The sequence below is a fragment of the Macrosteles quadrilineatus genome, unplaced genomic scaffold (genome assembly GCF_028750875.1).
Source record: "Macrosteles quadrilineatus isolate MER2022 unplaced genomic scaffold, UCM_ALF_1.0 Scaffold_4__1_contigs__length_99947679, whole genome shotgun sequence".
In the NCBI taxonomy this organism is placed as follows: Eukaryota; Metazoa; Arthropoda; class Insecta; order Hemiptera; family Cicadellidae; genus Macrosteles; species Macrosteles quadrilineatus.
This window is the reverse complement of record NW_026542597.1, coordinates 33,829,755-33,843,731: the sequence shown is the minus strand read 5'-3', so window position 1 is coordinate 33,843,731 and position 13,977 is coordinate 33,829,755. Positions and strand designations below refer to the sequence as shown.

Here is a 13,977-nt window from a genome sequence, read left to right as displayed (position 1 = left end):
TATTAAATATTGTTACTGACCTAGCATCCGTTTCTTCGTATTCCCACGAAATGCTGGGAGCAGGAGTACCCCACACCCTACACTGCAAAGACAACCTGTCTCCTCTGGAAACGTCAATGGATTCCTCCTTGGGACCATCTAGTTCTGGTGGAGCTGTAGAGTTGAAAAATGTTTTAGTAAATTAATTGTAAATTTGATTATTTTGATTGACAGGGATGGAACAAACAGGATTATTTTAAATGACAGTAGAAAAGGAACAAAAAATCAGCGTTAATGAAAGGTTAATTAATATAGTAGTATACATTAAATACTACACACCAACTGATTGATGGAACCAGTAACCCCGAAAGATAAGGTCCTGATCTACCTAACTGGTCAAGGTGCCCGTAACTTTGAAAGATAAGGTCCTGGTGTCTCTACCCGACTGATTGAGTGAATTACCAGTGACTCTGGTTAAAAGGTCCTGGTGTCTATACCTAACTGATCGAGGGACTCACCGGTGACTCTGAGAGAGAATGTCCTGGTGTTCCTGCCCAGCTGGTTGGTAGCAGTACACTGGTAGGTGCCAGAGTGGTGTGGCCTGACTGAGGGTATTACCAGCCTCCACCTGTGTGGCAGTTCCAACATCACTCCAGGAGACGTGTGTTGACTCACGGGCAGATTCTGTTCTACTCGCTTCCAGCTGATCTGTCATACAATCGGCATGTCAACTTATGGCAAAGATAAATGTTTCAATAACATTTATTAAGTATGGAGAGGTTCTGAAATTTCAGGAATTTTTCGGGAAATATATTTTTTAAGAATGATTAGGGTTGGGTTTTCCAACCTGTCGTTAGAATATGGCTGTATTTTTGGCACCAACTGAACACGCAAAGGTCACAGACGTTATCTTCGTAGCCAAATTCGCCAAGGAAAATGCAATGCACCAAAGTCTTTCATGACATACACAATCCTTCATATCAGGTCTTAATACCCTACATAGTTTTTAGAAATGAATGGGAGTTAGCTTGAATACTGAATTGTTTGTGATTGGCTAGTGGCTTTTTATAATAATAGTTATGTTTCAGAAAAAGAAAATTTAAATTAAGATATAATTTTTATTTTTTACAAACGGTTTTTGTTACCAATGTTCTTTAACCAATTATTAATTGGTTTTAACACAATTTTCAGAAGTACTGCAAATTGATTTTGTTAGTCATTATTGCAATCCGTAAGAATATCAACTTAAGATTCTTAAATCAAACTACTGTAATGTTTTCGTTTTGCCCAGGGGAAAGAATCCCATCCTAATCCCGCCCTGAAAATCAGGAGGGAAATAAAAATTGCATCCCTAACCAAAAGTACAATTCTGTCCATCCCTGATTTTAGATTTATTCTTTACATTCTGGGATTTCAATATTGGGTAAAATTTGTAATAGGCCTACTGCACATATTGCAATTTTAACATGAAATCACACAATATTTTACCTTGGGTTCTGGATTTCCCCCCACGCTGCAATTAAGTTCTAGCCGCTCGCCCTCAGTTTTTACGAATTCCGTTTCTGGGAACTCGTCCAGGAAGTGTGGATGCGCAAGGATCTTTACATCAAACTCAGCTTGGCTCCTCCCTTGGGAAATATATAGGTGTTGATTTTTTTCTTTAATTACAAATATTATCGTAGGGAAGAATAGCATTCTTGATCTCAAAACGTATACAACTAAAGTTATTTGCTTGAAGCTGACATTTGATTAATTCATTGTTATTTCAACTGTACAATAATAATTGGAGTCACTAGAGCGACGGGGAAACTATGACAGCAATGTTGTGGGTTCATGTCCTGATTGTGCCACTAAATTCCTTCATCAATCTATTAGTACTGTTTATTCCCAAAAACCGTGTTTACACAAGGACAGTATGGCGGCAGGTTACTTACCTCTAGTGCATTGCAAGTAATTTGAGGCAAATGACCTGCCTGTAGTTGGCTTTGTGTAAACGTATATTGTATTGGATAACTTCTTGTTTAGCTAATTAAGATCCATGCACAGGCATGTGGACGGCCAAATGCATTGTACAGTAGAACCTCTTTAATCCAAACCCCTGTAATCCGAACGTCCACTAATCCGAACGCCTCATTGCTGTACTCTATACACAGTACAGTAGTTCTTTATTGTATGTATACTGTATTTATTTATATACGCACCATAGTTATTTCAATTGTAATGTATAGTAGGCCTACTGTTTATTCCTTATGTTTAATACTGTATTATATAAATTCTGTATTCTACTTTAAAAAGCACTTTTCACTTTTCCCTAGCTTTGTTATGTAAAAACAACAATATGTTCTGTAATCCGAACTATTCAATAAACCGAACTACCCCCAGTCACAATTATTTATTTATTTATTTATTAAACATCGTCACATTACATCAATTCTCTTGACAGGTGATTTGTCACAAAGTCTAATACTAATACAGTAGAACCCCTCATATCCAGCCACCACGGGACCAAGCCCCTGGCCGGATAACGATTTGGCCGGATAAACCAACCTACTATGAAAATGACCATTGACCTAATAATATTATCTAATCAATATATGCAGTCAAAAGTATCATTCAAGTCTGTTCTGGGATTATTTTTAGAAGAATAAACATGTTTATAACTTAAAAAAAAATTATTTGTAAGCTAAAGTCGTTAAGTAATGATAGTACAAATACTATGATTCCAGGTAGGCCTACAAAAAATATTAAACAATAATGGAGGTAAAATGACAATGAATTGGACTTGAAGATCATTAGGACTTAAATGGTACATGCATTTATAAGTTACTCAACTTTCTTATCCACTTAGTGAAATACAAAGATTAATGTACCGGTACGGTACTGTACTGTACTAACCCCACTTTGGAAAATAATCAACCAACTGTTCAGAGGTTAGGCCTACTAGCTCAACTGAGTATAGTGACACAGTAAATAAATTATAAACAAACAGATAAATAGTGAGAACAATTCATTTTATGACTTGAGTAAACGCAAAGACTAGTGCTTGCATCTAAATGTCTGTAAGATGCGAGAAAAACATTTTCTTAATGGCTTCCTGGAAGGGGCCGGATAAACAGAGGACCGGTAAAACCAAGGCCGGATATGAGGGGTTCTACTGTACTATACTACATTTTAAAATAAAATAGCTTACAAAAGAAATAAAGCATATAATAAGCTACAAACCTATGGGAGAAGCAATATCTTTCAAATATACTCATTTTCCAGATATTCCTCTAACGAGTAAAATGCCCTCTCCAAAAGGAAATTTTTTAAAGATAGTTTAAATTTAGAGAATGAGGCAATGTTTTTAATCCCAGCGGGTAATTTATTGTAAATTTTTGGTCCCATATACTGAGGGGATAAATGAAAGATTTTAAGCCTATGTTGAACTGGTTTTATAATATTTTTGAATCTTGTGTTATGTGGATGAGATTGTTGACAGTCCATGAATGTGTCGAAATCACTTTTAACCATTAATGCCAATTTGTAAATATAAGAGCTAAAAAAAGTTAAAATTTTAAAATTAATAAATAAATCTTTACAATGTGTTCTACGGGAGACTCTGGCCATTAATCTTACAGCTCTTTTTTGGAGAATAAATATTTTTTTGGCCTGGCTTGATGAGCCCCATACAGTAATTCCATAATTCATAATCGATGAAAAATATGCGTGATATACTACTATTTGTGTTTCTAGATTAGTAGTATCCCGAATTATTGTGAGAACAAATGTTGCTGAGCGTAGTCTTTTTGATAGGTTTTTAATGTGTTTTTGCCAATTTAGTTGTGAATCGATTTCTATTCCCAAATAATTTATTGACTGTTGTGAATGAATTGTAGTTAAGTTTGTATTTACAATTATTTCTTGCTTAATATTGGATGCAGAAAACTGAATTAGTTGAGTTTTTGCCACATTCATGGACAGGCCATTTACTGCAAACCAATCCCCAAGGAGTTGAAATTCCTTAGTTATTGAGGCTTGAATGAACTCATTGTTTTGTCCTGTGCATATTAAAGCGGTATCATCTGCGTATTGAAAGGTGGACATCTTAGTAGCATTGCATAGATCATTAACATAAATAATAAATAAACAAGGGCCGAGAATGGAGCCCTGAGGAACTCCATTGGGGTTAATGTTCCACTCTGATTTATAATTTCTCTGCATTTTTTGTAAAATAAGTCTTTGTTTTCGGGTCTTTAAATATGATATGAACCATTTTAATTCAGTATTTTTTATTCCATGCATACTTAATTTTTCTATGAGTATCTCATGATTCACACAGTCAAAAGCCTTGGATAGGTCACATAGCACACCCACAGTCTTCTGCGATCCATCCAAGGCTTCCGCAATGTAGTTAATCATTTTTGTTATGGATTTTTCAGTACCGAGTTCTGGGCGGAAACCAAACTGTGAAGGATTTATTAAATTATTGCTTTCTAAATATTCTGTTAGTTGAATCTTTACAATTTTTTCAAAAATCTTTGAAAAACAAGGCAGAAGGGCGATGGGGCGGTAGTTAGAGGGATCGTTGACATCGCCCTCTTTGAACAGAGGTTTAATCTCAGCCAACTTTAGCTTATCAGGAAAAACCCCCCTCTCAAGGGACTGATTCACTATTTGGCATAATGGATGTTCTATAAATTTAAAAACTCTTTTAATGACAAAAAGAGGAATTTCATCCCAACCTGAGGACTTAGTGTTACTGAGAGATGTAACAACTTTTCTTAACTCGTCAATTGAAACATTTCTAAATTTAAATGTTAATTTGGAACGTGGATGATTTTCGATTAGTAACTGAGTGGCTTTTAATTTATCTGTTGATTTGTTGGCATACTGAGAAACATTAATAAAAAAGTTATTGAATTTATTTGCTACCAATACTGCACAATTTTGTATATCCCTTTCATGTTTGAATTTAATCTCAACTGGAGTATCAGATATTTGTTTATTAAGTCCTGTTTCATTTTTCACTACTACCCAAGATGCTTTACTTTTATTCTTAGATTTTTTAATAAAATCGTCATTAGCTTTCAGTTTTGCTAATGCAACTACTTTTTTAAAGACCTTTCTGTAGTTTTTGTAATAGATTAAAAACTGAGGGTTACGATTCCATTTTGATTCTTGGTGCAACTTATTTTTATTTTCTGCTGAAATTTTTATTCCTGTTGTTATCCAGTTATTTTTGTTACGTTTATTCTTTGGACGATCTACTGTTTTGGGGAATGCCTCGTTGAATGAATTTAGAAAGTTTGTAAAAAATTTATTGTAATTTGTATCTACATTAAAGGTTTCAAAAGGTTTCCAAACAACATTATTTAGTGTGTTTTCAAAGGTTTGAAAATTTGTTTCTGTAAACTTCCGAGTAAGTTTTTTATTTACACCCTTAAGTCTTGGAGAGGACATTTTCTCAAATGACAAAAGTAAAACTTTGTGGTCTGATGCACCTATGTCTAAAACTAAACTGCTAGTTTTTTTTGTCTGCAAGTTAGAAATAATATTGTCAATGCAAGTACTTGAAATACTCGTTACCCTAGTTGGAACAAGAACGTTAGGTTTGAATCCAAAACAATCACAAATTTCTAGTAAATTATCAGTACTTACTTTATCGGTAAATAAATCTATATTTGTGTCTGACATTATAAAAACATTTTTTGACATTGCTTCCAAAGCTATTTTGTCTAATAACATTTCAAACTTTTCTAAAAATATCTTATCTATGTCCCTACCTGGAATTCTGTATACTGAAATAAAAACTGAATTCCAGTCCTTGACTTCAATAAAAGATCCTTCAAAACAACATTGTTCATTTAAAAATTTTAAGTCATTTCTAATCTTAAAACTAACATTTTTGTCAATCATTAAACATGAACCCCCCCGCCATTGATCTATTCTAGCATAGTAGTCAGCAATCACAAAACCATCTAGTTTATTTAAAACATTTATACTTTTAACATCAAGCCAATGTTCATTTATAGATATAACATTAATTTTGCAATCCATATTTCCAATAAACAGATTAAGGTCTACATTATTATTAGTTAGTTCGGATTAAAGAGGTTCTACTGTATAAGAAACTGAATATCTTTTCCAAACATTATTTTAGTCAGCAATTATTGATATAAACGTGAAAAAATGTAAAGACAGCCACAAAGAGTTACCTGCTAGATTGGTGGCAATGCATGCATACAATCCGCTATCTTCCGGTCGTGCTTCTACGATTTTCAGAGACAGACTGCCGTCTTTCAAGATGTAGTGAGTATCATCTGCTCTTTCATTCACCACAAAACTGATAGGAACTCCGTCCTGTCGTTGAAGTAATTACAAAAATAAAAGTACATCATACTATCTAAATTGCTATATTTACTTTCTTATAAGCTTACATAAAAATATTTTTTCACAACAGCATTCTATAGATTGTAGCCTTTTTGAGAGCTGATGTAAAAATATTTTCTAACTCATGGCATGGGAAAACGATCAGCAGAATCACCCTAACTTGATTTACTTTCAAATTTAGTTCATCATTCACTCACTACGTTCATCATTCACCCACTAAATGCAATACCGTTTCCAGTTTCTTTTAATGCACTTCTGTTATTTACTAAAAAACCTTCATTCAATAATGTGATTTGAACAGTTACCATACCTTGAGCCATTGTATGGATGGGTGAGGTAAGCCGTGTTGTACTGGACAAGTCAAAATACCGCTGTTGGATTCAACAATTTCCACACGGGTCACAGAACTGTTCATCGCCACTGGAGGAACTGTAAATTACATTCAAATAACTTGACGACCCTAAAATCTCATAAATATACCAAAATTGATCATATGTAATGTATTTCTTCTAGAATGACTCATCAGCCAGATGTTTACAAGAAGTATTATTAGAAAACATTAGAAGTATTATTTTTGGGGGAAACAGTATATTTAACTGTTTGTGATTTTTCTCCTCATACAAACACACACTCTACATCTTTGCTTACTTAGCCACTGGCAACTATAAATAGAGTATATTTGAATTGAGGAAATAATATTCTTGTTACATGGGATTATGAAAAAAAGAATACTGGTGTGATTCCCAAACTAGAATTATACTGTGTCTAATGTCTTCGGTTACCATTTGAGATATGTTCATTAGCAGAAACAAGAACTTAATCTCTGAATTCTTCAAGTTTGTGATTTTTGAGTAACGACCGTGTCAAAATGAAAGACTTCTGTCCACCCACCTGGTTCTCTCCTAATTGCTACCAACTATGACACATTTGTCACCTGAAGATCACAAATCACAGCATGAGAACGTGGAAGCATATCTATAAAGATATTCTTAATGAAACATGCACCAGTTACCTACGACGTGGACGGTGTAGTTCCGTTGCGCAACACCCGCAGCACTGCTAGCCACACATTGGTATTCTCCTTCGCTAGCTATTGTCACCTGAGTCAACACCAGCAGGTTGTCCTTCATCACAACAATTTCATCTGTCAACATCACAATCATCTTGCAATAAATCCTTTATTATGGTGTCATGATGGTAACCTTCAAAAATAAGCAAGTATTTAAAATGGTGTAAGACTTCACTATGGGAATTTATAGCACCAAGCAATTACTACATTATCAGCAACGAGAAGTCACAACAAAATGGTGTGCCGTCAGGATGTATTGGACATGAATGTTAGCCTGAGGGCACAACTTTTGCAGCAAAACGAGTTGATTGATTGCCTACTGCATTTGATTGTAGTTTGAAATATTAAAAAGTTCATGATATGTCAAAGATAATATATTTGACGAAACATATATTCATCAATAAAAGAAAAACTATTTATTTACTAACCATTGCTTATCTTGGAATTATGGCATAAGACTAAAGCAAAAACGGTGTACCGAACAAAGAAAAATATAGTAACATAAGTGCACTCAAACTTATCAAAACAAGCTCCACATTTTAGATTAGGATCAGAATTTTATTCGCCCTATTCTGTATGTTGTCAATGCTGTTGCTCATCATTTGGAATTATTAGCAAAAAAGACACAATGGAAAAACTGAACAGAACAAAAATTTTAAAAAAATGTTGTCAACATCAAACAGATTGAAAATGTAGGCTACTTAACCAGACGAGACATTCGTCAAAACTTCACATTTTACAACATGTTGAGTGTACTTCCTACTTGCAGATCGAAAGTCGATGCTGAGAGGTACCTACCATTCTGGAAGCCTGGAGCCAGCCCTCTCCATCTAACATCAGGGGTTGGTACACCTGTGGCTGTACAAGGGATGGTGTAGTCATCCCCTTCCCTGAGGGTGATTAACGTGGGGCTTGTGTCCAGTATTCTAGGTGGTTCTGGACATTATTTACACACGATTAGCTAATTTATCATGGTTTAAAATGTAAAAAAAGGCTATTTGTAAAATTGGAATCACATGTATGTGTTTTTACTAAAAATCTTATTGAACTTAAATTTCAGTATTAAACTGTGACTAACATGTTCCTGGTATGAGAATATTTTAATTATTTGCCGTCCAGATAGGCCTACTTATTTCCCACAAATTGTAACAATAACTACAAGTACTACTTTGAAATTTAATTTTAGCAACTTACTTCTAAAACTTACAAGGTGTTTAGATACATTGTCATTATTTAAGTTCTATCAACTTTTGATCTCCGTCAATTTTCATTTAGTGAAATAACAATACGCAATAATTACCATAGAATTCTGTTTCAAAAATCTTTTGAGCTATCCCAGCCACATTTTCTGCTTGGCAAATGTACGTTCCAGCCAAATCGTCAGAGGCGTTTGATACAACAAGTGCATTTCCTTCAATTCTGGAACAATCATTTATGCAATAGTTAGAAGATAAACATCAGCCACTTTATATTTTACTAAACTAGCAATGCAAACATTGTCATATAACCTATATTTAATTTGTTTCAATAAGAAAATTGAACTGTAAATATTTTTTTAATTGCCTTAATTCAGCAAAGCCAGTGAGCTAGTTAATTACAAGAATGTTCTAGACTTAACTTGACATTTAAAAAAGTTGAAATACCTGAACCGTTTGTCGTTGGTGACATTGACACCATCCTTGTACCAAGTGACCGAAGGCCAAGGAACACCATCAACCTCGCAGATCAGACGAGTGTCGGAGCCGTTGCCGTAGAGTCTCACGGCTTCCTGCTCACTGCCTACAATCTGGGCAGGGACTGAGGGACAAGACATTCTAAATCACTAAATTCTGAGTCAAACATATCAAAAAGAATCCAGGATGAAACATCATCAATTGCAACAACGTTGCAAGTGACGAATTTGAATATTTTCAGAAAACACAAAAACGTTCTGGTCGCGCCAATGCCAACACAGCCAGTAGGCCTACATATTTAAAAATAAAAACTAAATATCCCACACAGTAGAAAACGTCATTTGCATCGTTAGTCTTTAAGAATATCGCCATTTCATTGAAAATGTATTAAAAAATGTATTAATTGAAAATATGTATTAAAAAAGTGTTGTGGAAATGTAAGCAGGAATACCAACAAATATCATAAATTTAGGACCAAAAAAACAAAAAAGAACAAGTCTATCAGATAAGAAGAACTTCCTCAGTATTGGAGAGCTCCTTGTATTAAAAGTCATACTATAATAAATACAATTAATTGTATGAGTTGAAGAGGTGATAGTAACTACTATTGTTAACTTTAATTGTTAGGTGTACTATTACAGTTCACAGACTTCATCTATTTTCCTGACCTCAGAAAGACAGTGAATGGTATACCATTAAGTGTTTAGGTTTTAACATTTCCATATGACAAATAATGTATAGAAATAAATCAAACCTATAACAGTCAAAGAGAAGTTCTGCCTATCGCTTCCCACTTTATTCTCTGCTACACAAACGTAGATCCCAGCGTTTTCTCTTTTCACCATGAACCTAAAACAATTGTTATAAAGAAATGATAAAATTTAAGGTTTTAATATTTTATCTAAATTGAATAAAAATGGCAGATGACTAATCTTTTAAAAAGGTTAGGAGTTAAGAAAAGGCCAATTGTCTGAGTTAGGATTATTACGTACAAGGATAGGGATCAGCTAGCTTACCTGGTAGACAGAGTCCAGATTAGCCTTGATTACACATTAAACACATTTCTGTGTTGTGTCATGTGTTTAATGTGTAATCAAGGCTAATCTTGACTCTGTCTACCAGGTAAGCTAGCTGATCCCTATCCTTGTACATAATAATCCTTTTCAAAAGTGAAATATGGGTTGTAATAAAGACAAATAAAGCTGAGAATGTTTAACAACACTTTATATGTTTTTTATAGAAATAAAACAGACTAGAATAATGTACTTACTATGTTGTGATTACAATAAATATATAAGTCACCTATGGGATGCTGGAAGAGATGCAATTGGCCCAAAACTTACTTGAGTGTGGAGCCAACAGTGTGAGTTTCTCCGTTGCTGAGCCACTTAAATGAAGGTACAGGATCACCCTCGGCCTCACAGACGACGTTGACTACTTCCCCTTCCAGCACACTCGCCTCCCCCTCCCACCGGACAATCACAGGCTTCACTGCGGCAAACACATGTTATGAAACAGTGCCTTGATTCAAACCTTTACCATAGACTCCCTCCCTTTCAGACACCTAGGGACCCGATCCTTGTCTAACTAAAAGATGTCTGTACTATCAGAAGATAATAGGATAATGAATTCAAATTTATGTGTAAACTACTCCAGGACTGTGGGGGAGCGAGCTGGTCTAGTGGTTAGAGCGTGGGACTTCGGTCCCTGGTTCAAATCCCGCCAAATCACCAATGAATTTTATCAAACTGATATTGCCGCAACAGGTCTAGCCTGAAGTAATATGAAAAACAATCCCAGGCTTGTGCCTAGCATAAAAAAAACAAAAAACTACAGGATTGTACAGTACTAAAAATAACATCAGAACGTCACAATGAAATCTGTACCCAACAGTGTGAGGACAAACGGGTTTTGATTAGTTTCTTATAGAAAAAGTGACAGGTATGTGCAAGTGCACGAATGTGCCATAAATAAAAAGAAGACTTATAATCACTTGAATATCTTATGTCTAAGATGCCGTTGCTGTTTGTTTAGTAACACTAGAATGTTCTTCTGTCAGTTGAATGTTTTTTTATAAACGTTTCATCCTGTTGTGTTTGGTTGAAGCAAAGAATGCATTAGTACAGTTATTTATAGTCCAACTACAGTAGTAAAAAAAAATAGGAAAAACCAAATAGATAATTAACATTAAAGTCCGTTCACACAATTTAGGCGGTTTGAGGGGAAATTTCTTAACCACTTTTTTCTGCTTCATGAATGTTGTAGCTGATTGACGTTTTGACAAATCTCAGCTGTTGAGATATGTTTTGATGGTAGGATCAAGAGGGGAGAGATTTCATCCCCTAAACTACTATTTTTTTTTAACAGATTATAGTATAAGTCTGGTGCTTACCCCAAATTACAGAAAATATTTTTACAGTTGGCACATAGGGATCAAAAACTACTAACATGTTTTTTTTTGTTATGGATGTTAAAAATATGGCATTGCTGTTGGATATATGAATTGTTCAACAGAATGAAAGTATAATTTTTTCTGTACATCAAAAATTATTATTCACTATAAACCGTTCTGTGGTGTAATTTACTACACAAAACTAGGTTTGTGAGCATAGTTTATCACATAAAACCTTTTGGGCTCAAAGGGTTATGCTATTGATATTTTTACTATTTGAAAATAGTGTTAAGACTTAAGAACTTTACTAATAATATAATAATAAACCCAAACAATCCATACCTCTTACATGTTACGGCTGCTCCCAAGAAAAATGATAGCCCAGTTAATTCCTGCAACAATATTGTCTATTTAGAACTATGCATTAACCAAAATAATTACTGAAATGCAGTAACTGTAAGAGGTAGGATTGGTATGAAACTTGACCAATTCAATTAACATAGTTCAATTCATTTAATAATGTTTTTAGGAAACTTTCTTTGTGTTTAATGCACATTCAAAAATAAATATATTTCGAAAAATCTGTTTAGTTACTTTGTCACAAACTAGCATGCAATAGCAGAAATCAACAGTCACTGGAGACGGAAAATAACTAAGTAATATTAAATATTTAAACAAATGTTAATGATCTAGATATCTTATACATGAACAATTGCATTCAATTAACTCATTTACATCTAATTATAAACAATTTAATTACACTTTTAAGAGGTGTGGTAAAAATAAAATTTTAACATGGTGTCACAATAATTTAAGCAAAACTACTTACAGTAGTACCAAAAGATGGTCTGCTCAGAAGGTGCATACTTAAGGTTTAAAAATCAACCTCTAAATAATATTTAAGTTAATGGGAGCTTTTGTCATACTATTCAATACAAAAGCCATGCACAATTTTAACACTAACAATAAACTGTAAGTTTGTATTTACCATGTACATCCAAAGCTATGGGAAGCACTGCAGAGCCAGCCATGTTGGTAGTAGTGCAAACATATGTTCCAGCATCAGCTGTGGTCAGGTTGGCCAACATGACAGAGCCGTCTGCACTCACCTGTCTTGAGCATAGAGAAGAATTGTCTGATATTAACATCCTCCAAGTATTAAGTAGTTCTTGCTGGTGTTTTTTTCTTGTGTTTATTTTTTCCCCTTTTGGCCTTTTTATAATCAAGTAAAATTAAACGCTTAAAAGGGAAAGCGGTCCAAACCCATTGAAGTTTTTGAATGTTTCGGAAATTGAGCGCTCGTCCCTTCCACACCGAAGGCCGAGACACTAACCACTAGGCTAGCAACACACCCAATTGTATTGGTGGTCAAAGCTAAAAGAAACATTTGACAGGATCACTACACCAGTAGCAGGTTCATTTTACTTAGTAGAAAGCAGAATACCATAATCTTTAACTGGTAGCACGTCACTTACAGTTTTGATTGGTGCATGAAAAAGTCAATTTTACTTAGTAGGTAAATACTATTTTGCAGAATCCCTGAAGTCTATGCAATGTAGTAATCTTACTTAGTAGCATGCCATATACTATTTTACATAAACATAAGCCTTATCATTTTCCACAACTGAATGCACACATAGTAGTTCTTTGTCCATACTGATTCTACTCGGAGTAACCTGTACTTCCATGACGCACCTTGGCAGAGGAGAGCCTTGTTTGGACCAGCTGATGGAGGGCTTGGGTTGACCTGTAGCAGGACAAGACAGCTGCACATCCTCCCCGGCCACACCCACCACCTTGGTGGGAGTCAGGGGGTCAATACGAGGCACCACTGCGGATTACACCAATCATATAAGCTATTACTATTTACATACATTACCTTCTGTCTTATTCACAGGTGAAGGTGAAAAATTACAAAAAAATTGTTCTGTTATTATAGACCAAAGGACCTCGAGGGCCACAATTAAAGTATATTTTGAAGGGAGGGCAGGTATAGTTCAGTTCAGAAAGTCTACCTCCCCCTGCAGCATAAACACACATAGCTGCTAAACAAATTCCAGATAAGCCTAATAAAAACACAGGATGACATAAATATTTTCTTTCACAAAAAAATTTAATAACTTTTAGTTTGACACTTGCAATATGAAGGGGTTTACGTACATATGATACCTATGTACTCACGCTCCTTCGTCTTGCAAGAGACAAATAATGGTGATAAGAAAACTTCACAATACAGTAGTTTACAACAAGTGTAAATCGTAAAAAGATTTTTTTTGTGAGAGTATTGCATCTGAAGAGTCCAAGGAAAAAGTGGGCTAACCTTAAAATGCAAAATTTTGTTATAAAAGGTTTTGAATACATCTTTTAAATGTAAACAGTTTGCCAAATTGGAAATTGACAAAAACGGGCTCCTTATACGAGTAAATCACCTTTGAAATAAACACATCCAGGGAAGAACGGGACAACCCACAATGAGCGTATGCAAGAACGTG

The 13,977-nt window shown here is 34.7% G+C and overlaps 1 protein-coding gene across 1 annotated transcript in view; it reads right to left on the bottom strand.

The window, feature by feature from the left end:
* The window catches only part of LOC128992839 (hemicentin-1-like), a 94,098-nt gene that overhangs the window by 38,486 nt on the left and 41,635 nt on the right, over window positions 1–13,977 (bottom strand). Inside the window, exons 27-39 of the mRNA XM_054416582.1 lie at window positions 13,181–13,316; window positions 12,474–12,598; window positions 10,437–10,584; window positions 9,848–9,942; window positions 9,064–9,217; window positions 8,721–8,839; window positions 8,219–8,356; window positions 7,364–7,495; window positions 6,662–6,780; window positions 6,177–6,321; window positions 1,468–1,607; window positions 498–687; window positions 21–153 (exon numbers count right to left, since the gene is read on the bottom strand). Of these exons, the coding sequence (XP_054272557.1) occupies window positions 21–153; window positions 498–687; window positions 1,468–1,607; window positions 6,177–6,321; window positions 6,662–6,780; window positions 7,364–7,495; window positions 8,219–8,356; window positions 8,721–8,839; window positions 9,064–9,217; window positions 9,848–9,942; window positions 10,437–10,584; window positions 12,474–12,598; window positions 13,181–13,316 (1,774 nt within the window). The remainder of the gene's footprint in view (window positions 1–20; window positions 154–497; window positions 688–1,467; window positions 1,608–6,176; window positions 6,322–6,661; window positions 6,781–7,363; window positions 7,496–8,218; window positions 8,357–8,720; window positions 8,840–9,063; window positions 9,218–9,847; window positions 9,943–10,436; window positions 10,585–12,473; window positions 12,599–13,180; window positions 13,317–13,977) is intronic.